Source organism: Camponotus floridanus, unplaced genomic scaffold, assembly GCF_003227725.1.
Source record: "Camponotus floridanus strain SB8 unplaced genomic scaffold, Cflo_v7.5 scaffold144, whole genome shotgun sequence".
In the NCBI taxonomy this organism is placed as follows: domain Eukaryota; kingdom Metazoa; phylum Arthropoda; class Insecta; order Hymenoptera; family Formicidae; genus Camponotus; species Camponotus floridanus.
The window spans coordinates 212,853-235,931 of NW_020229264.1; the positions used below are offsets into that span (position 1 = coordinate 212,853).

General features: G+C 28.6%; 3 protein-coding genes across 4 annotated transcripts; all 3 read right to left on the bottom strand.

The window, feature by feature from the left end:
- Positions 1 to 1,791: 1,791 nt before the first annotated feature.
- LOC105251141 (facilitated trehalose transporter Tret1) lies at positions 1,792 to 6,560 on the bottom strand. Its single transcript, XM_011257708.3, has 5 exons — positions 6,321 to 6,560; positions 4,895 to 4,951; positions 3,633 to 3,771; positions 3,207 to 3,526; positions 1,792 to 2,985 (listed from the first exon to the last, which is right to left on the bottom strand). Exons 1-5 carry the CDS (start codon positions 6,483 to 6,485, stop codon positions 2,047 to 2,049), a joined length of 1,620 nt encoding a protein of 539 aa, XP_011256010.2. The 5' UTR covers positions 6,486 to 6,560; the 3' UTR covers positions 1,792 to 2,046.
- A 2,763-nt stretch (positions 6,561 to 9,323) lies between these two features.
- Positions 9,324 to 13,007, bottom strand: LOC105251140 (facilitated trehalose transporter Tret1-2 homolog). Its single transcript, XM_020027463.2, has 5 exons — positions 12,752 to 13,007; positions 11,976 to 12,032; positions 11,074 to 11,212; positions 10,648 to 10,967; positions 9,324 to 10,432 (listed from the first exon to the last, which is right to left on the bottom strand). Exons 1-5 carry the CDS (start codon positions 12,947 to 12,949, stop codon positions 9,494 to 9,496), a joined length of 1,653 nt encoding a protein of 550 aa, XP_019883022.2. The 5' UTR covers positions 12,950 to 13,007; the 3' UTR covers positions 9,324 to 9,493.
- Positions 13,008 to 16,487: 3,480 nt separating this feature from the next.
- On the bottom strand, positions 16,488 to 21,210 carry LOC105251126 (facilitated trehalose transporter Tret1). 2 transcript variants are annotated; one of them, XM_011257672.3, is made up of 5 exons: positions 20,133 to 21,210; positions 19,360 to 19,416; positions 18,947 to 19,085; positions 18,516 to 18,835; positions 16,488 to 18,295 (listed from the first exon to the last, which is right to left on the bottom strand). In XM_011257672.3, the coding sequence occupies exons 1-5, from the start codon at positions 20,310 to 20,312 to the stop codon at positions 17,345 to 17,347; spliced, it is 1,647 nt and encodes a 548-aa protein (XP_011255974.2). In that variant the 5' UTR covers positions 20,313 to 21,210; the 3' UTR covers positions 16,488 to 17,344. The 2 variants fall into 2 exon arrangements, with proteins under 2 accessions (XP_011255974.2, XP_011255975.2); XM_011257673.3 differs by having other exon boundaries at positions 20,588 to 21,208.
- Positions 21,211 to 23,079: the final 1,869 nt, after the last annotated feature.

A 23,079-nucleotide genomic window follows, 5' to 3' on the forward strand; every position in this document is an offset into this window, starting at 1 on the left:
TAATGCAAAGCGCGCGTGATAGACAGCACATATTTAGCCGTAATCGCTATAAATGGGGAAACTTTTCGCGCATCGCATATCAATTACTAGTATGAAGATATTTGAAGAATGGTAATATAAATACTGAGTGCCTGAAGAGGCGCCAATAACATAATGTGATAATACTTGAACGCTTTAAGATGCCAACATATAAAATTACCAAAACATTTCAAAAGACCTAAAGGTAGCGAGAGGATTAATAACGACATTAATGGAAAGAAATGCATAAAATATTTATCGTCACATTTCAAGATTGTTCTGATTTATTTATAACGAAAAAAGAAGAAAAATATAAACGAATTATTATGTATAAAAACAAGAGAACAATTAGCATAATATGTAAAATAACAATATTTTATCCAGATTCGAAACTCTTTTCATAATTCTATTTTTTCACGTTAATATTTATATTCTGTGAAATATCCAACAACTTACCTTTTTAAAAAAAGATAAAAAAAACGCCAAGTTTATGCACTAAATGAATCGAACTGTCATATTGTCTACAAAAATAATGATATATAAAAATTGCGCCAACTAAGAATAAAAATTTGTACAAGATAAATAGAAAGTACCAAAAAACATATGAAATTATATCATCATATGTGTAATATATATTTAATATCTCTAATAGCTTACATGAATTTGATTATTTTTTAATTGAATTTAATCGATAAACCGAAAGAAGTTTAAAATTGACAAATTTTGAGGTTTTACAAAATCGCTTGTTTGCAAAATAATTTATACGAAATAAAGCGGATACATATCTTAATAAAATATATTAAAATACAAAAGACATTCTTTATAAAATCATATAAATGATAATGCAATATAAATGGTGATTTTAATTGCGAAGTAAATTCAGTTACAGAAAGCTCTTCAATGTTGAATATGTAAATAATGTTGCGAATATTCTTATCAATTAACATTCGATTCTTATCATTGCTTCAATCCGTCCAGCCTGGTTTTATCGCGGATAGAATAAATCAAATTTAACTTACATTTATTGACATAAGAAATTAATGAAAACAAAATATTGCGATCTATATTTAACATTGCTGTCTATATTTAACACTTATAATAAGTACTATATTTATGTTTTATTTCATTGTTACTTCATAATATTTTCGATTGAATGGTATTGCAATTTATTATAATGAAAATAAATTTTATATAATCTTTATACATTATATGTCTTACATTTTATATAAGTTCTAATACAAGTTCTAATAGCACATGTATTGCACAAAGTCGTTTTTTAGATCATCAATAAAGATAGCACATTAATCTACTTCTTCGGGGTATTCAATATTTACAGTACAATGAATTATAGAACCTTGTACATTTCTCGACGATTTAACTCCGCTTAAACTATTAAACGGTAAATAGTAGATTTTAATCAAATAAATCCGATATGTGTGTCGTCTTATCTTTTTCGAAATTACACATCTTTTTTATATGAGAATCTCAAGCTAGTACGAATATAATCTCTAAATTCACTCATTTTGCATATGAATCTAAGATTTGTAATACTGTTTACGTCATCATTCTGAAAACTCTTATTTCGATAACAAAAGTTCTCTCTTTCATAATACACACTACTTCTAAGTTTACATAGTTTGCGGGCACATTATTATACATTATAAAGATATTATTTCAGGTATATAATACTGTTCACGTTTTTATTTTGAAAAATTTTAATCAGATGATAAGATCATTTTTTTGTGAACGCAGATCTATATATTTTCTACTTTTTAATTCTTTATAAAATATGTAACATACTAAAAAATCTGTTAAGAAGAGAATTCATATTCCAAATAAATATTATGTCATCATATTACTTTAATTAAACTACCAGAACCATTGCACCTCGAATCTGAAAACGATGTAACATTTATTTCATGAATCGCACAACATTGCGCGATTTGATCTCATCTTTCTCTTCATACTTAATACTAATATAATAATCTTTGTAATTTATTTCTCTTATTTATAAATATTCTTAATTTCTTATAAGGTCGTGTTTGAAGCATTTTTTCCGACTACTCCTTCCATTGGTAATTCAAAAACTTTCTTCTTGGAGAATATATCCTCGATCTCGCATAGAGTTTTTCCTTTTGTCTCGGGTAAGAATAAAAAGATGAATATCACACCGATTAAAGAGATAATTGCGAAGAAGAGAAATAAACCTTGCATACTCATCAGTCTCAACATGTCTGGATACGTCTTAATGGTTATTGCACTAAAGATATAACCTATAGTAACCGACAGACCGGACAATACGTCCTTGACTTTGGATGGATATATTTCGCTCACCATGATGAACGGTATCAACAGATAACCCAGAGTGCTGGTGAAAACGTATAATAACATACATGCTACTGGGATTATCCCGTTATCCGATATGACAGTTCCGTTTTCAATCAAGAAGAGATAGAGCGACAAACCGCTCATGAAAATTGTCATCCCGATACCGGAAAGAATCGACAGGAATCGTCGACCAAATGTTTTGGTCAAACCGGCCATTACGAGAGTGGCTATGAAACGTGCGACACCTATTAGTATGGCGCCGATGTAAGGATCTATCTGGATTCCAGATTTATCCATAATCCCGACGGCGTTATATATGACAATGTAGATTCCGGAAAATTGTTGAAAAAAAAAGAAGCTGACCATAATGACGAATGGCACTATGGAACTTCTCTTTATCAGATGTCGCAGCAGATTCTGATTCTTCTTTTGTAGCTGCGGCTTAAGCTCGAACAATACTTTCGCAGGAGCCGGTTGGTCTTTTGGTATGCCGCGAAACTTTTTCATCATCTTCAGCGCTTCCTCGGGTCGATTTTGATCCCGCAACCATAGTGGCGTCTCGGGTATCAGTAGCAAAATTAGAACAATTGTCACCGCTGGGAATAGAGCGCACATCATAGCTACTAGTCGCCAGTTGTCCTTTAAGTGAAAAAAATGGAGTTACGAGGATTACATGCATCATCATTCATATAACAATAATTATATAACTATAATGATAGCATTTAATTTACGGAATTTTTAAACAAGCTTTAATTTTTGTTGTAAAGCTTGTTTAGACAAGAATTAGTTATTGTTTTCTAGTAAGTAATGATTACAGAGAAATACGAGATCGATTAAATATAATTCGTGAACAAGTTTACCTTGGAAATATATCCAAAGATGTAAACGATGAGAATAGAGAAATTGCCAGAGATGCTGACCCACGCGAGCATCGTGTCTCGCCACTTTGTTTCCGCTATTTCCGCCACATATAGTGTCGTCGAAATGACTGACAAGCCCACAGATATACCAGTAATTATTCTCCCTATCAAAATTTGCTCGTAACTGTTCGATGTGCAAATCGTCACCCAACCCGTCAGTGAGGTTAACGATGTCACGAATAATCCGATCTTCCTTCCTCGACTTAACGCGAGGCTCGAGATTAAGGAACCAAAAGGTATACTTATCGCAGTTGCAGTAGCTGCAACATATTTATTGTTAGTAAGTAACAAAGAAAATTATCTAACTTTTTCTTTTCAATAATTGAAAGTCGTAAAGAATCCTTCGACAAATTTTATATCACTGACCCATCCAGTTTGCTTGATCAGCGTCAAGTTGTAAATCGTCGGTTTTTGGAGCTGTCATCACTGGTTCCGCCACGGCACTGTAACCAAAACTCATCAGTGGACCCATCATAACAACAGCGGCACATAAGCTTATTAATGTCTGGAAAAGAAACACTGCGAATCAAACAGAAGTATCAAACGCACATATATTAATAAATCTATTTATTCTTCTGCTAAAAACAAAAGTTGGAAAAAATGGAAAAATTATTGGAAAAAATAAACAAATAAATTTAATTTTTAAGTATTTTTTAATATTGTTTTTCTTTATAATATTTTCTTATAATAAAATAAAGAAATTTTAATGCTCTTATATTTTTAATTTGTTTTTTTCGAAAGTAATTTTAATAAGTTAATGAGTCCTTTGGAATAAATTACATGGAAATTTCGTTCCTTTTCTAATTTTTTCTAATTTTATTTTCTAATTTTATTTTATCAGAATATAGATACATTGTTACGTTGTTACGCAAATAATATTAGAAGCAAGCAATTATACTTTAAAATTTCGCAATAAAAAATCATTGAGTTTTATTTTCCTCGAAGCACAAAACGTAATATATTATGCGCGATAGCGCATCATACAAATTGTATAGATATTAAGATGACTTAAGAGGAAATACCTTTTAATATAGAGCATGTCTTATCATTACTGTGCAATGAAGTTCGAAATTTTTTGAGATATCAAGGATAAACTATATATGTATATATATACAAGGATATATATGTATATATAAAACGAGATATGACACTATGGAAATGATATAAATACTATTCTTTCAAAAATTAAGCTAATTTTAACATTCTTTATGATAAAATTGTTTACATTTGACGACCGCCGTATTTAAAAGGTTAAATATTAATAATTAATTAATTCATTTAATAAATTAAATAAATTAATTAATAAAATATTAAATTAATATTTAAATTTATTAATAATTAGTTAGTAAATTTAATATTATTATCTAATTTCTATAGAGTTTATCCAATTTTTATGTCGGTTAAGTAGTATTTTTCATCAGCGATGTGCTTTAGGTACTAATTATTCTATTATGTCATCTATGCTTACGTGTATTAATTTGTATAAATAATTGATAAATGATATTATAATCTGTAATTCTGACGTAAAAAATTAAATCTTTATCTTTGCCTTTTAAAGGAAATACATTTAGAAAAAATGTAATGTCATATTATTTTCAAAAACGTATATGAAAAGTTTTAATATATACTTGATAAATGAGTCCATTTCGTTTCCATTTTTTCTCTTCGGCAATGTTGGATTCCATCTGTAAAGAGACAAGATTTATAGATTATCATTTGCGTTTTTATATCGTATCTTGTAAATTTGTGTAATATTCTTTTGTCACAAAATGTATGATGTATTTAATCTTAAGGTTAATAGAAAATTGTCAAACAATATTCTAGCAATAGCCAAATGTAATACATAGTTGAACAAATTTTTGCTCGGTAAAAGCATGCGTAATCGCAACGCGTATCTGCTCATACTATAATACCTATCAGGGTTGGGAAAGTTACTTTTTAAAAGTAACTCATTACCGTTACCGTTCTTTTTTCTAAAAAATAACTCGTTATATGTTATCAATTTTCAAAAGTAACCGTTGCCGTTACTTAAAAATAACGCGACGTTACAATTTTCGTTACTTTTTTAAATATAAGTTTATTAAATATTACAGGGTTTATTTTCAAATAAATAAAACATTACTAAATTTTATCGAAATTCTTTATTAATTTTTAAAAGAATTTGCTGTTCAACTGTGTCATCATTTAGCTGCCCTCTTTGTGGCGTTAATACAGATCCACCGACACTGAACATCTTCACTAAACTTTTTTTTTCACATGTGTCCAATGACGCGTTTACATACATGTGATTCTGCATTCCATACTCTTCTTTGAATAAAAATTGCACCGAGTAAATTTGCAAAAAGTAACGATAAATGTAACTGTTAAATTCATTACTCGTTATCGAAAAATGTAATGAAGTTACTTTTTTCGTTACAAACGAAATTTGTAACGTTATCGAAAAAAGTAATTGTAACAGTAACGACAAGTAACGTGTTACTTCCCAATCCTGATACCTACCTACATTGTTCGATAACGAATGAAATGAAAATCAATGAAATTTGCTAAACTCTGAAGTGTTACTGCAATGCGAACAATGCAATAACATTTTTCAAAAATAAATGTCTTTTAAATTTAATTAGAAATAGAAAGGGGATTATAGAAAGAGATATACAAAAAAGAGATATACAATAAAGTACAAAAGCGATGAATACCTGATGATTTCTGAACGGAAAAGTAGATAATGAAAAATATATAAATAATTTATAATTTTTTAAATATTGTAAATATTTTATAATTTATAATTTATAATTTATAATTATATTTTGAAGAACGAAGAATTTGGAAAAACGAAGAATATTTTTCTCTAATTTTTTAAAAAATTAAATATCATTTGTATATCAAGAAATTTTTTAATAATAAAATCAAAAGAAATCGAGAAAGATTACTTGAAAAAATAAAGAAAAACACAGAGAGCACTAAAATTCAAGCATGAGAAGTAACTTTAAAAAAATTGTAATTTATTTGTGACATTAAAATCCAGACCTATTGCATTTGATATAAATATATACGTACTTTATGTGTAATCTTGTCGATACATGTCGACATGTGTTCACTTATATTGCTAATGTCCATTTGTTTATTTACGATATTATTCTTAATGTTCGTTAACTCATTATCGTTATAAAGCAGTTTGTTTATTTGCATCACTAGTATCAAATAATATTTGTCCTCCTGCATTACTAATGTCCATTACATTCGTCATGATAGTCTTCTCCTTTTAACTTGTTTCTCAATTAATAATCAATTAAATAATATAAGAATAATTTTAATTAATCGAATAATATGATAATAATTGATGTAGCAATATTTTTTCAGCTGTCGAGCAAAAGAATACTATTTATAATTTTAAAAACATTAATCCCTTTTCATATTTCACAAAAACCACTTCTCTTCTCGCACTTTCTTCCACGCCACAGAATTTTACATATGTTTATAATTCATAATTATATATTTAATAATTAGCTCGATATTATATTATAAAGTACTTTAAGTCTCATCAACATTTATGAACTGGTTGTATGTATACTGACTACGTAAAAGATACGAAAGAGTTTTGTGAATAATTGTACAATCTACTCGCGCGAGATTGTCTACCTTTGCTCTTATCTTTATTTGACAATAACAAATATATCTAATTTATTGCCCTGTTAATTGCAAATTCAAGCGAAGTGCACGAGCGATGTTCGAGACGTCGCTCCGAGATATTCTAAGGAATATCTATCGCGTTTTTTCAACTCATGTGTTTCAAGTCTCCCAAGTACATCTCTGAATTTCAGAAAATGCGCGCTAAATATTTGTTTTTCAGTTCGAGCGATTTCTTCTCGTTGTAACAGCACAGAATGTTTTGAAAATAGATCCATACATCATAATCGATCTTCTTCCAGGCAATATTTCTCTTTCTAGTATATCAACAACTTCACAAGCTTCTCGATCGTGCGATATGTAGACCGCGATTGTGAGAGGTGGGAACTCTTTGTTGACTGAAAATGACTCAGGGATTTCATTTAGTGTATCTTCGACTGTTTTTTTCCATTCCGAGATTATTCATATCGCGAATGACAACCATATCGTGGCTGAACATTTGCAAATGTCAAATATATATGTACACTACCCTTCACAAGTTTGGATACACTTTATAAAAGTATACAATATAAAGAAAATAACTTTAATTTCTTTGATATTTACCGGATGCTATATCCTTTTTCTTGTAAAATAATAATCTTGTAAAATAATAATCTTGACTCACAATTCATATGAAATCTGGCACGTCGGGGCCATTTTTAATAATTGTAGTAATTTTTGTTACAGAAACTAAAATCAAACCACTCAAATGAGTTCTTATCACTCTGATGTATGTTTCTAATGCGCGCAAACATTACAGGTGTACCACTACAACATCTGATATGCCGTAGTAAAGTGATGCCGATTAAAGTGATCGATATAATATCCATTCGTTACCTTTTCACCGGATATTTTTCTCAGTGTAAAAACAAGAGAACAATTAGCATAATATATAAAATAACAATATTTTATCCAGATTCGAAACTCTTTTCATAATTCTATTTTTCACGCTAATATTTATATATTGTGAAATCTCCAACAACTTACCTTTTTAAAAAAAGATTCAAAAAAGCGCCAAGTTCATGCACTAAATGAATCGAACTGTCATATTGTCTACAAAAATAATGATATATAAAAATTGCGCCAACTAAAAATTTGTACAAAATAAATAGAAAGTACAAAAAAACATATGAAATTATATCATCATATGTGTAATACATTTTTCACATCTTTAATAACTTACATGAATTTGCAAATTTGATTATTTTTTAATTGAATTTAATCGACAAACTGAAAGAACTTTAAAATTAACAAATTTTGAAGTTGAGAGAATTTTGAGGAACAAAATTGCTTGTTTGCAAAATAATTTGTACGAAATAAAGCAGATACATATCTTAATAAAAAATATTAAAATACAAAAGACATTCTTTATAAAATGATATAAATGATATAATGCAATATAAATGGTGATTTTAATTGCGAAGTAAATTCAATTATAGAAAGCTCTTCAATGTTGAATATGTAAATAATGTTGCGAATATTTTTATCAGTCAACATTTGATTCTTATTATTGCTTTAATCCGTTCAGCCTGGTTTTACTTGCGGATAGAATAAATCAAATTTAACTTACATTTATTGACATAAGGAATTAACAAAAACAAAATATTGATCTGTCTACATTTAACGCTTATAATAAGTACTATATTCATTTTTTATTTCATTATTATTTCATAATATTTTCGATTGAATGGTATTGCAATTTATTATAATAAAAATAAATTTTATGTAGTCTTTATATATTATACGTCTTACATAAGTTTTATACAAGTTCCAATACAAGTTCTAATAGTTCTTATAGTACATGTATTGCACAAAATCATTTTTAGATCAGCAATAAAGATAGCACATTAATCTATCTTTTCGTGATGAGCAATATTTACAATACAATGAATTATAGAACTTTGTATTTCCCTTCTCGAAGATTCAACTCCGCTTAAACTATTAAACGGTAAATAGTGAATTTTAATAAAATAAATCCGATATGTGTGTCGTCTTATCTTTTTCGAAATTACACATCTCTTTTATATAAGAATCCCAAGCTAGTACGAATATAATCTCTAAATTCACTCATTTTGCATATGAATCTAAGATTTGTAATACTGTTTACGTCATCATTCTGAAAACTCTTATTTCGATGACAAAAATTCTCTCTTTTGTAATACACATTACTTCTAAGTTTACATAGTTTGCTGGCACATTGTGCATTATAAAGATAAAAAAATTTGAAAAATTTGAAAATTTTTTATTCAGATGATAAGGTCATTTCTTCTTTGTAAACGTTGATTTATATATTTTCCACTTTTTAATTCTTTATGAAATATATAATATACTAAAAAATCTATTAAGAAGAGATTTCATATTTTAAATGAATATTATGTCATCATATTATTTTAATTAAACTACTAGAATCATTGCACCTCGAATCTGAAAACGATGTAACATTTATAATATTTCATGAATCGCATAACATTGCGCGATTTGATCTCATCTTTCTCTACATAACTTAATACTAATATAATAATCTTTATAATTTATTTCTCTTATTCATAAATATTCTTAATTTCTTATAAGGTCGTGTTCGAAGTTTTTTCTCCGACTACTCCTTCCATTGGTAATTCAAAAACTTTCTTCTTGGAGAACATATCCTCGATTTCGCGCAGACTCTTTCCTTTTGTCTCGGGTAAGAATAACACGATAAATATTACGCCGACGAAAGAGATAATCGCGAAGAAGAGAAATAAGCCGTGCATGTTCATCAATTTTAGCATATCTGGATATATCTTAATGGTTATTGCACTAAAGACGTAAGCTATAGCAACTGTTAGGCCGGACAGTATGTCCTTGACCTTGGATGGATATATTTCGCACACCATGACGAATGGTATCACCAGAAAACCCAGAGTGCTGATGAAAACGTATAACATTATACATGCTACTGGGATTATTCCGTTATCCGATATGACAGTTCCGTTTTCGATCAGGAACAGATAGAGCGACAAGCCGCTCATGAAAATTGTCATCCCGATACCGGAAATAATCGACGGTAATCGTCGACCAAATTTTTTGGCCAAACCGGCCACTACGAAAGTGGCTATAAAACGTGCGACACCTATTAGTATGGCGCCGATGTAAGGATCTATCAGGATTCCAGATTTATCCATAATCTCGACGGCGTTATATATAACAACGTAGAGTCCGGAGAATTGTTGAAAAAAAAAGAAGCTGACCATAATGACGAATGGCACTAGGGAACTCCTCTTTATCAGGTGTCGCAGCAGATTCTGATTTTTCTTTTGTAGCTGCGGCTTAAGCTCGAACAATACTTTCGCTGGAGCTGGTTGGTCTTTTGGTATGCCGCGGAACTTTTTCATCATCTTCAGCGCTTCCTCGGGTCGATTTTGATCCCGCAGCCATAATGGCGTCTCGGGTATCACTAGTAAAATTAGAACAATTGCCACCACTGAGAATAGAGCGCACATCATGGCTACTAGTCGCCAGTTGTCCTTTAAGTGAAAAAAATGGGGTTACGAGGATTACATGCATCATCATTCATATAACAATAATTATATAACTATAATGATAGCATTTAATTTACGGAATTTTTAAACAAGCTTTAATTTTTAAGCTTGTTTAGACAAGAATTAGTTATTGTTTTTTAGTAAGTAATGACAACAGAGAAATACTAGATCGATTAAATACAATTCGTGAACAAGTTTACCTTGAAAATATATCCAAAGATGTAAACGATGAGAATAGAGAAATTGCTAGAGATGCTGATCCACGCGAGCATCGTATCTCGCCACTTTGTTTCCGCTATTTCCGCCACATATAGTGTCGTCGAAATGATTGACAAGCCCACAGATATACCACTAATTATTCTCCCTATCAGAATTTGCTCGTAACTGTTCGATGTGCAAATCGTCACCCAACCCGTCAGTGAGACTAACGATGTCACAAATAATCCGTTCTTCCTTCCTCGACTTAACACGAGGCTTGAGATTAAGGAACCAAAAGGTATACATATCGCAGTTGCAGTAGCTGCAACATATTTATTTTTATTAAATAAGAAAGAAAATTATCTAAATTTTTCTTTTCAATAATTGAAAGTCGTAAAGAATCTTTCGACAAATTTTATATCACTGACCCATCCAATTTGCCTGAACAGCATCAAGTTGTAAATCGTCGGTTTTTGGAGCTGTCATCACAGGTTCCGCCACGGCACTGTAACCAAAACTCATCGTTGGACCCATTATAACAACATTGACACTTAAGCTCACTAATATCTGCAAAAGAAATATTGCGAATCAAACAAAAGTATCAATCGCACATATATTAATAAGTCTATTTATTTTTCTGCTAAAAATAAAAGTTGGAAAAAATGCCTTATTGTAAAAAATAAAGAAATAAATTTGATTTTTAATTATTTTTTAACATAATATTGTTTTCCTTTATAATATTTTCTTTTAATAAAATAAAGAAATTCTAGTTCTCTTATATATTTAATTTGTTTTTTTTTCGAAAATAATTTTAATGAATTAATGAGATCTTTGAAGTAAATTACATGGAGATTTCGTTTTTTTTCTAATTTTTTTAAATCATATTTTATCAGAATATAGACAGTGTTACGTTGTTATGCTACTAATATTAAAAGCCAGTAATTATACTTTAAAATTTCGCAATATAAAATAATATAATATTTATAATATTTAATATATATAACAATATATGTAATATTTAAATTTATTAATAATTAATTAGTAAATTTAATATTATTAGCTAATTTCTATAGAGTTTATTTAATTTTTATATCGGTTAAATAGTATTTTTCATCAACCATGTGCTTTAGGTATTAATTATTTTATTATGTCATTTTTGCTTACGTGTATTAATTTGTATAAATAATTGATAAATGATATTATAATCTGTAATTTTGACGTAATATTTTAAATCTTTATCTTTGCTTTTTGAAGAAAATATATTTAAAAATATTGTAATGTCATAATATTTTCAAATATATATATATTTTGAAAAAGCTTTAATATATACTTGATAAACGAGTCCATTTCGTTTCCATTTTTTCTCTTCGACAATGTTGGATTCCATCTGTAAAAAGACAAGATTATTAGAGTTTATAGATTATCATTTGCATTTCCATATCACGCCTTTTAAAATTTGTGTAACATTCCTTTGTCACGAAATGTATGATCTGTATTTAATCTTAAGATTAATAGAAAATTGTCAAACAATATTCTAATAATATCGAATGTAATACATAGCTGAACAAATCTATTTTTGTTCGGTAGGTGGATGAGTAATCGCAACGTGTATTAGCTCATACTATAAAACCTACCTACATTATTCGATAACGAATGAAATGAATCAATAAAATTTGTTAAACTTTGAAGTGTTATTGCAATGCGAACAATGCAACATTTTTCAAAAATAAATGTCTTTTAAAAATTAATTAGAAATAGAAAGGGAATTATAGAAAGAGATCTGCAGAAAGTAAAAACGACGAATCCCTGATGTTTTCTAAAAAGAAAAGTGGATTTTGAAATATAATGTAAATAATTTTGAAAAAACGAAGAACATTTTCCTCTGATTTTCGAAAAAAATTATATATCAATTGTATCAAGAAATTTTTTTAACAATAATATCAAAACAATCGAGAAAAAACTAAGTTAAAATAAATTAATTGAGAAATTAAAGAAAAACACAGAGAGCACTAAAATTCAAACACGAGAAATAACTTAAAAAAAATTGTAATTTATTGTGACATCAAAATTCAGACCTATTGCATGTGATCGGAAATATATACGTACCTTGTGTGTAATCTTGTCTGCATGTCTACCTGTCGACATGTGTTCACTTATATTGCTAATGTCCATTTGATTATTTACGATATTATTATTAATATTTGTTAACTCATTAGCGTTATTAATGGCAGTTTGTTTATTTGCATCACTAGTATCAAATAATATACGTTCACTTGCGTTATTAATGTCCATTACATTCGTCATGGTCAGTCTTCTTCTTTTAATGCACTTGTTTCTCGATTAATTATCAATTGAATGATATAAGACTAATTTTAATTAATCGAATAATATGATAATAATTGATACAGCAATATTTTTTCAGCTCTCGAGCAAAAGAATATGATTTATAATTTTAAAAACATTAATCCCTTTTCATATTTTATACAAACCACTTCTCTTCTCGCACTTTCTTTCATGGCTCACAATTTCACATATGTTTATAATCCATAATTATATATTTGATAATTAGCTCGATATTATATTACTAAGTATTTTAAGTCTCATCAACATTCATGAACTGGTTGTGTGTATACTGACTACGTAAAAGATATAAAAAAGTTTTGCGAATAATTGTATAATCTACTCGCGCGAGATTGTTTATCTTTGATCTTATCTTTTTGACAATAACAAATATCTAATTTATTGTCCTGTTAATTGCAAATTCAAGCGAAGTACATGTGCGATGTTCGAGATCTCATTCCGAAAAATTCTAAGGGACATCTATCGCGTTTTTTTAACTTATGTATTTTCAAATCTCACAAGTACATCTCTGAATTTCAGAAAGGGCGCGCTAAATATTTGTTTTCCAGTTCGAGCGATTTCTTCTCGTTGTAACAAGCCCAGAGTGATGTAAAAATAGATCCGTACACTATAATTGATCTTCTTCCAGGGAATATTTTTTTTTCTAGTAAACCAATAACTTCACAAGCTTCTCGAATAGCGTGCAATACATAGACCGCGATTGTGACTAGTAGGAATTCGTTATCGACTGAAAATGACGCAAGGATTTATTTATCATTTAGTGTATTCCCGACTATACTTTCCCATTCCGAGATCATTCGTATCGCGAATGTCAATTTACCATCGTAGCGAAACATTTGCAAATGTCAAATATATATACATAATTTTATTTTTATATTGAGACTAATAAACAGACAACTATAAAAAAGACAATAGAATGTAATTGTGCGTGAAAATGTTTATGCGTAAAATATTTTGTCCACATTCAAAACGTTTATTATAACTCTCTATTTTTTTATGCTAATATAATTAAATCTGAGGTATTAATTGTTCTACTTATATCTAATTATATGAGTTATTTATGTACTATTATGTTAATGATTATGTGAAATATAAACAATAATTATAATTGTAAAATATAAACATAATTTTGAGATTAAAAGAATCAGTATATATCAGTATATTAAATATGCGTAAATAGTTTTACACAAAAATTGTAACGAGATTATATATATAGGATTTACGTATATGCGAATTCTTTTTTCAAGAGCCTTTCTAATTGATCAAACATTCAGAAGAAATGAAGAAAGATTTTGCGAGTTTTTTCACAGAATGTATATATCTTTATATGTAATGTATATATGTACGTATGTATTTACATAGTCATATGTAATGCATTTTTAATATCTTTAATGGCTTACATGAATGTGTAGACTATCAATTGATTTAATCAATAGAAGAAAAATTAAAAGAACTTTAGAATTGACAAATTTTGAAGTTCTACAAAATCACTTGTTTTTGAGATTCTGAAATCGCACATTTGCAAAATAATTTGTACAAAATAAAGTAGGTATATAACTTATTAAAAATTATTAAGATGCAAAAGACATTCTTTATAACATGATATTCTAATTGAGAAGTAAATTCAATTGCAGCATCAGAAAGCATCAGAAAGTTCTTCAATGTTGAATATGTAAATAATGTTGCACTGGAATATTTTTATGCTTATTATCGTTCAACATTCGATTCTTATCCTTGCGTTAATCCATCAGCTCGGATTTTATCACAAAAAGAATAAATTTATTTTAATTTACATTTATTGATATAAGGACAATTAACGGAAACAAATAAAATATTGCGACTTGTGTATATTTAACACTTATATAAGCACTATCTTAATTTCATTTATTTATTTTTTTGCTTTATTTCTATTACTTTACAATATTTTTGATTGTCGAGTGGTATTGCAGTTTATCATAATGAAAATAAGTCTTATATAGTCTTTATACATTACACGTATTACATAAGTATTAAACAAGTCTTAATACAGCACATATTATCGATATTTTATGTAATATCTTTTTTTTAGATCAGCAATAAAGACAGTACATTAATCTTTCTGATCGATAAGAAATATTTACAATACAATGATATTATGGAACCTTGAGCTTCAGTTCTCGAAAATTTAAACTATTAAACGTAAATGGATTTTAAAATAGTCCGATATGTGTGGCGTTTCATCTTTTTTAAAATTATACATACATCTCCATTAAAAAATTAATAAATTTCAGGCTAGTATGAATTTAATTTTTAAAAGATCTCGCACTAATTTGATAGAAAATTTTGCGTCAAATGGCTGTGTTTTTGATATATTTTACATTAGGACATTCTGATCAAATGTCTCAACGAGCACAACTCTCGAAAATGCGAAAATGAACAGCTTCGACACTATTGATCTTAGAACGTTGCCCTTTTACGTATGCGACTAGTGATACAGGGAAAGTTTCCTTATACTTACAAGGTATATTAATTAATTAAATGTTTATATATGTATAATATATGTAGATTCTTAACACACACACACGCACACACTCACATGCATACATATACAGTAACACATCTGTACAGGATAGGACAATAACTATTATCACATTAAATATCTTCGAATCTATAAAATCTAGAGGAAAATTTGTGAAACTACAATTGCACGGTACAAAGGGTGCTATGACATGGCGATAACAATTTTTGTCCAGGAGGAGACATTTCAAAGATTTCAAAGTTATCTTTATTTTTTTAATAGAACTATTCTAATTTTTTTATACATATGTAATAAATTGATTTCTCACAATATTTCACGTAAATGTTATGAATGTAAGATCGCTAAAAATTGAATAGTTTACGAGATATTTTATACTTTTAGTTGATAAAATTTTACACACATAAAACGTAAAATAGCTCATAAAATATTTATTTTTTTGATTATCTAACCTCAATATTTTTATATGCTTTTAGTTGATAAAATTTTGCATAAACTATAAAATTTCTCATAAAATATTTATTTTTCGATTATCTCACTTCAATACTTTTATGTACTTTTATAATAATTGATAAAATTTTATATAAACTATAACAAAAATCTCATAAAATATTTATTTTTTGATTATCTTATCTCAATACTTTTATGCGCAGAATAGTGAGAGAAATCAATTGTAAGGAAAACACATAATTGTTTTTAAGAAAAAAATAAAATGAATTTGCAACGAGTAGCTACATATTTTTTGCAAGAATAATTATGTGTTTTCTTTACATCAATTGATTCCTCCCATTATTCTGTACATAAAAATATTAAGGTAAAATAATCGAAAAATAAATATTTTACGAAATATTTTATGATTTGCGTAAAACTTTGTTAAGTAAAAATATAAAATATCTCGTAAATTATTCAATTTTTTATTATTCTTCAACTTTTTACGTAAAATATTACAAAAAGTCGATTTATATGTATAAAAAAATTAGGATGATTCCATTAAAAAAAATGAAGATAACTTTAAAATCTCCGAAACGTCTCCTCCTGGATAAAAATTATTATCGCCTATCATAGCTCCTCCTTGTACCGTGCAATTTTGGTTGCAAATTTTTCTCTAAACCTTATAGATTCGGAGATATTTAAGGTGGTAATAGTTATTACCCCATCCTATATAAATGTGTTATTTATGCATGTGGGAGTGTGTATGTTAAGAATCTACATATATTAAATATATAAACATTTAATTTATTTTGTAAGTATAAGGAAATCTCTCTTGTATCATTAGTCGCATACGTACAAAGGCAACGTTATAAGATCAATAGCGCCGAAATTGCACATTTTCAAAAGTTGTGTCCATTGAAACTTTTGATCAGAATGTTTTAATCAAAAACATAGAAAATTCAGATAATTCGATGGAAAGCCATTTTCTATTCAATTAATGCGAGGATTTTTACATATTACAAACACATTAGTATTAAGTTTTAATATATAACACTATTTACGTCATCATTCTGAAAATCTTTATCGAGATAATAAGTTTTCTCGCAATAAGTTTTCTCTTTGTAAACATTGATATATCTCTGCATTTTCTAATTTCCTTAAGTCTTTACAACTATATAACATATTAAAAAGACATCTCGTATTTAAATTAAAAATTGAGTTATTTTATTACTTTAATTATATCTTTTAAAAATTATTGCACCTCGAAGCATCACAAAATGACGTTTGTTTCATCCGCACAACATTGTGCGATCTAATCTCTTCTTCTTTCAAATATTTATTATTAATTGCGATTCACGCTTTATTTCTTAACATATATAAGCAATTTTTTTTTAATTTCTTAATAGACTGATAGCGTTTGAAGTGCTTTCTTCGTCTGCTTCTTCCGCCGATAATTCAAAGACCTTCTTCTTGGAAAACATATCCTCGATTTCGCGCAGACTCTTTCCTTTTGTCTCGGGTAAGAATAACACGATAAATATTACGCCGACGAAAGAGATAATCGCGAAGAAGAGAAATAAGCCGTGCATGTTCATCAATTTTAGCATATCTGGATATATCTTAATGGTTATTGCACTAAAGACGTAACCTATAGCAACTGTTAGGCCGGACAGTATGTCCTTGACTTTGGACGGAAATATTTCGCCCACCATAGCAAACGGAATTATCATGTAACCCAAAGTACTCGTGAAGATATACAGCATCATACATGCTGCTGGGATCATCCCTTTATCTGATATAACAGTTCCGTTCTCTGCCAGAAAGAGATAGAGTGATAAGCCGCCCATGAAAATCGTCATCCCGATGCCGGAAATTACCGACGAGATTCGTTGACCAAATTTTCGGGACATCTCGGCCGTTAGAAGACTGGCTATGAAACGCGCGACACCTATTAGGATAGCGCCGATGTAAGGATCTACCTGGACTCCAGATTTATCCATAATCGCGACAGCATTGTAGATGACAACGAAGGTACCGGAGAATTGCTGAAAGAAGAAGTAGCTAAGCATTATGACAAATGGCACCAGAGAACTCCTCTTCATCAGGTGTTTTAGCAGATTCTGATTCTTCTTCTGTTGCCGCGGCTTCAATTCGAGCAAAAGTTCCGCCGGAGCCGGTTGGTCCTTTGGTATGCCGCGGAACTTTTTCATGATCTCCAGCGCTTCCTCGTGTCGATTTTGATCCCGCAGCCATATCGGTGTCTCAGGTATCACTAGTAAAGTCACAGCAATCGCCACTACTGGGAATAAAGCGCACATCAAGGCCATTAAGCGCCAGTTGTCCTTTAAGAGAAAAAATGGAATTGTGAAGATTATATGCATCATCATTTGTTATATATACTGCACATATGTAAATAATTTTATAATTATAGCGATACGGTTTTAATTTATGAACAGGAATTTTTAAACAGGAGTTAAGTATTGGTTTTTAATAAATCGTGACAATAGTAACATATAAAATAGTTTTACGATTGATTTAAATATATTTTGTGAGTTTGTTTACCTTGAAAATGTATCCAATGACATATACGACGAGAATACCGAGAGCGAAAAAGCTGCTGGTCCATGTGACCATCCTACCTCGCCACTTGGTTTCCGCTATTTCCGCTACGTATACCGTCGTCGGAACAGCTGCCATGCCCGTAGATACACCGGAAATCGTTCTCCCCACAAGAATCTGCTCGTAGCTGTTCGACATGTAAATGGTCACCCAACCCGCCAGTGAAATTAATGACGTCACGAACATGCTGATTTTTCTTCCTCGTCTCATCACATAGCTCGAGATTAAACAACCGAAGGGTACACTCAACGCAGTTGCAGTAGCTGCAAGATATTAATTCTTAGTAAATAACGAAAAAGGTTATATGTATAAATTTTTCTTTCTAATAATCAAAAGTTTAGAAAGAACTGTTCGACAAGTTTTATATCACTGACCCATCCAATTTGCCTGAACAGCGTCGAGTTGTAAATCATCGGTTTTTGGAGCTGTCATCACGGGTTCTGCCACGGCACTGTAACCAAAACTCATCGCTGAACCCAGTGAAACGATATTGGCAAATAAGCACATTAATACCTGTTAAAGAAACATTGCGAATTAGACAAAAGTTTTGTTTATATAGTTTTGATATTGATTTAGAAATAGTATTTTCACTAATGATGTACTAATTATTGAAGGATGTCATTTATGTTTGTGTGTTTAAATTTAAACATTTGATAAATTGTATCGTAATCTGTAATCATGACGTAATATTTTAAATCTTTATCTTTGCCTTTTCAAAAAAATAATTAATTGTAAAAGTAATATCATATTATTTTTAAAAGAGAATAAGCAAAATTTTAATACACACTTGATAAATTATTCCATTTCGTTCCCATTTTTTCTCTTCAATAATGCTAGGTTCCATCTGTAAAAAAAAAACAAGATTAATAGAGTTTAAATTATCGTCTACGTTTCCATATTATATATTAATTTTCATAATTTTTGTATTATTTCTTTTGTGATCACAAATCTATGATCCATGTATGTTAAATAAAGATAAATAAAAAGGAACAATTTTAAAATCAATTTTAAAATCATTATATTTTGATATTAAAAACAATATCAAAATATAATATACATTCAAATATAATTATTTTTCACGTGATTGAAGCATGCATAATCGCAACTCATATCAGTATTTCCCCATGATACCTATTTATATTTTTTGATAACGATTAATTGAACTTGATGAACTCTGAAGCGTTATCGCAATGTGGACAATGCATCAACGTCTTTCAAGAATAAATCTTTAGTTAAAGAATAGAAAAAGAATTACAAGAAGTAAAAGCAATGAATTTTAAATGATTTCCGCAGTAAATTGAGTAATGAAAAAGAATGTAAATAAATTGAAAAAAACGGAAACTATATTTTCCTTTATTTCTGATTTACAAAAATTTATGTATGTCGAGAAACAATATATCGAAAAGATCGAGAGAAGATTATTCCATAAAAATGAAAAGAAACATGATGATTACTAAGATTTATACACCAGAAATAGACTTTTTAAAATTTAGAAAAAAGGAATTGCATTTATTTGTGATTCAAAATTCAAACTTATTGCATTTTAAAATATATACATACCTTATGTGTAATCTTGTCGATACATGTCGATATATGTTCATTTATATTGTTAACGTTCATTTGTCTATTTACGATATCATTAACGTTTATTGACTCAGTGTTATTAATGTCTGTTTTTCTATTCGCATCATTAAAATCCGTTTGTCTACTTTCGTTATTAATGTCTATTATATTTGTCATGGTAATCTTTTTTCTTCAATGCACTTATTTCTCGATTATTAAATAATTAATAATATAACAATAATTTTAATAAATCGAATAACCTGACAATTAATTTATGCAGTAATATTTTTCGGTTGTTGAGCACAAAAACATGATTTTATAATTTTAGAATACTGCATCAATCCTTTTTATTTTTTTACAGATACCACTTCTCTTCTTGCACTTTCTTTCACGGTTCAATACTTTGTACCTTTTTATAATCCTTAATAAGTAATTATATATTCGATAATTACCTCGATATTATATCGCGAAATACTTTAAATCTCATCAACATTTATGGACTGCTTGCACACTGACTGTTTAAAAGACGAAAGAGTTTCGCGAATAATTGGGCAGATAATTTATTTGCAGAGATTGTCTATCTTCGATTTTTATATGACAATAACAAGTGTCTAATCTATTGTCTTGTTAATTGCAAATTCAAAAAATACGGATGCGATGTTTGAGATATTGCCTCGAGAAATCCTAAAGAATATCTATCACGTTTTTTTCAATTCACGTGTTTAAGTCTCACAAATATCCTAATCTCGGAAATTTATATCCGAAAAAGCGCGTTGAACATTCGTTATTCCATTGAAAGATTTCTTCTCGTCGTAACAAATCCAGATTATTTTATAAATAGGTCGAGGCGTCCGTATAGTATAATCGATTTTCTTCTTTCTCTCTCTTTCTCTTCCAGCGAGGGAATATTTCTCTTCATAGGATAATTACATTAATATATTCGCGAGCCTTTTAATTAACGTGAGATGTGCAGACCGCAATTGTGATCAGCGTTAACTGAGAACTCGTTAGCGACTGAAAACGATGAAGAGATCTTAATGTATCTTCGACTGCATTTCTTCACTTTGAGATTCTTCGCGTTGCGACTGATTTATCGAAATATTGTTTGCAAATGTCAAATATACATGTATCACGTTTTATCTTTATATTGGGACTAATAAAGAAGTCATTACGTAAAAAAAAACAGTTTCGCAATTCTGCGTAATAATACTTCATTAGATACAGTAATTGCATTAAATAATGGCTTTAGTGGAAAGAAATATAACTTATCATCGCATTTGGAAATTGTTCTGACCTATAAAGGAGAAAGGAGAAAAATAATCCAATCATAATTATTGTATATGAAAACAAGAGCTTAATATAACAAGTATAAATATAATAAAAATATTTTTCTAGATTTGCGAAACTTTTTTCATAACTTTATTATATTTTTTCATGCGAATTTACATATATGTATTGTAAATTAAATATGAGATATTAAACATTCTATAATTATTTAATTATGAGTTATTTAAGTATTGCTATGTTAATAATTATGATAAGTTTATACAAATATAGAAATAAATTTTTATGCAAAAATATAAAATATTTTTGTAATATATTTTCAAAATATTTTCAGCGAAATAAATTTGAATATATTTGCGGATTCTTTTCTCAGCAGCCCTGATATTCTAACTGATTAAACATTTAGAAAACGAAAAGAGATGCGAGTGTACACTTTCTCTCGTTTCTTCTTCACACGATATAGATAAATAGACTGAATGGTATAATGGTATAGTGTTGAAATAGAACTACTAGTCGGTTATCTTAACACCATTGTTGGCAAGAGCCAACAAAAATGAGAGATACAAAAGATACGGGAACTAATGAAAAATATTCTTCTCTCGACAACAGAGCTCTATTGATATTACTAGAACAATAAGATAATTAATTGGATCGCTCCTCATGATCTAGACGTAAAAATAAATATATATGTCCCAGTTTCCATTTTTCTTAATTATCTTTAATAGAATTAAATTAATTTTTACTATTTTAATCACCTTGTATTATAATAATTATTTTATATTTTATAAAAAATTTGATTTATTTGAAAATAGTAAATATATAATTAATTTAAGTGAACAATTTTAATGTCAATTTTCTCTCTCTCTTTTTCATTTTCTGAAATTAATCTTGTGCGCTAATATATATTAAGAAATCTTTATACTTTGTATTTGTTATTTAATTATCATAATTGTTATATGCTATATGCCTTATTGCAATATGCTAATTTATATTAAGATTTTAATTCTAAAAATATTTATGTAGTGATATAATACGTATATATTTACATTGCCACTTATATAATACATTTTTAATATAGTTTAGATGATTATAAATTGGATTATAAATTGATATATTTAATCGATAAACTGCTAGAAAACTGCTAGAATTAACAAATTTTTAAGTTCTACAAAATCGCTCGATTTTTCTGTGCAAAATAATTTGTATAAAATAAAGTAGATACATAATTTTTTATAAAAGACATTCGCTACAAAATGATATTATTCTCCAATCGCGAAATAAAACTAATCGCATCATTAAAAAGCTCATCAATGTTGAATATGTAAGCAATATTTTTATGCTTATTATCGGCCAACATTCGATTTCTTACCGCTCTAACTGTACCCGTGGATTTTATCGCGAAGAAAATAAATCATATTTAACTTGCATTTTTTGATACAAAGACAATTTACGGAAGCAAACAAAATACGTACGACTTGTTTGTATTTAACATTTCGATAAGCACATATTCCTGTGCTATAATAATTACATATCTCCGTGCTTTAATAATTATTTCACAATATTTTTAATTACCGAGTATTACAGTTTATCACTATGAAAAAGTCTTACATACATGTTTTAATTACACATATTATACAATTACAATTTACGCAATAATATC

Bases quoted from the DNA above. Each gene is read 5' to 3' on its own strand.
- LOC105251141 (XM_011257708.3), bottom strand. From the start codon at position 6,485: ATGCAGGAGGACAAATATTATTTGATACTAGTGATGCAAATAAACAAA. The intron at 4,952-6,320 runs GTACGTATATAT...GTCTCTTTACAG, and splicing joins TCGACAAGATTACACATAAA to ATGGAATCCAACATTGCCGA. The intron at 3,772-4,894 runs GTATATATTAAA...TTTCTTTTCCAG, and splicing joins GAAATGGACTCATTTATCAA to ACATTAATAAGCTTATGTGC.
- LOC105251140 (XM_020027463.2), bottom strand. From the start codon at position 12,949: ATGACGAATGTAATGGACATTAATAACGCAAGTGAACGTATATTATTT. The intron at 10,968-11,073 runs GTCAGTGATATA...AATATGTTGCAG, and splicing joins TGTTCAGGCAAATTGGATGG to CTACTGCAACTGCGATATGT. The intron at 10,433-10,647 runs GTAAACTTGTTC...TTTCACTTAAAG, and splicing joins TCTTTGGATATATTTTCAAG to GACAACTGGCGACTAGTAGC.
- LOC105251126 (XM_011257672.3), bottom strand. From the start codon at position 20,312: ATGACAAATATAATAGACATTAATAACGAAAGTAGACAAACGGATTTT. The intron at 19,086-19,359 runs GTGTGTATTAAA...TTTCTTTAACAG, and splicing joins GAAATGGAATAATTTATCAA to GTATTAATGTGCTTATTTGC. The intron at 18,296-18,515 runs GTAAACAAACTC...TTTCTCTTAAAG, and splicing joins TCATTGGATACATTTTCAAG to GACAACTGGCGCTTAATGGC.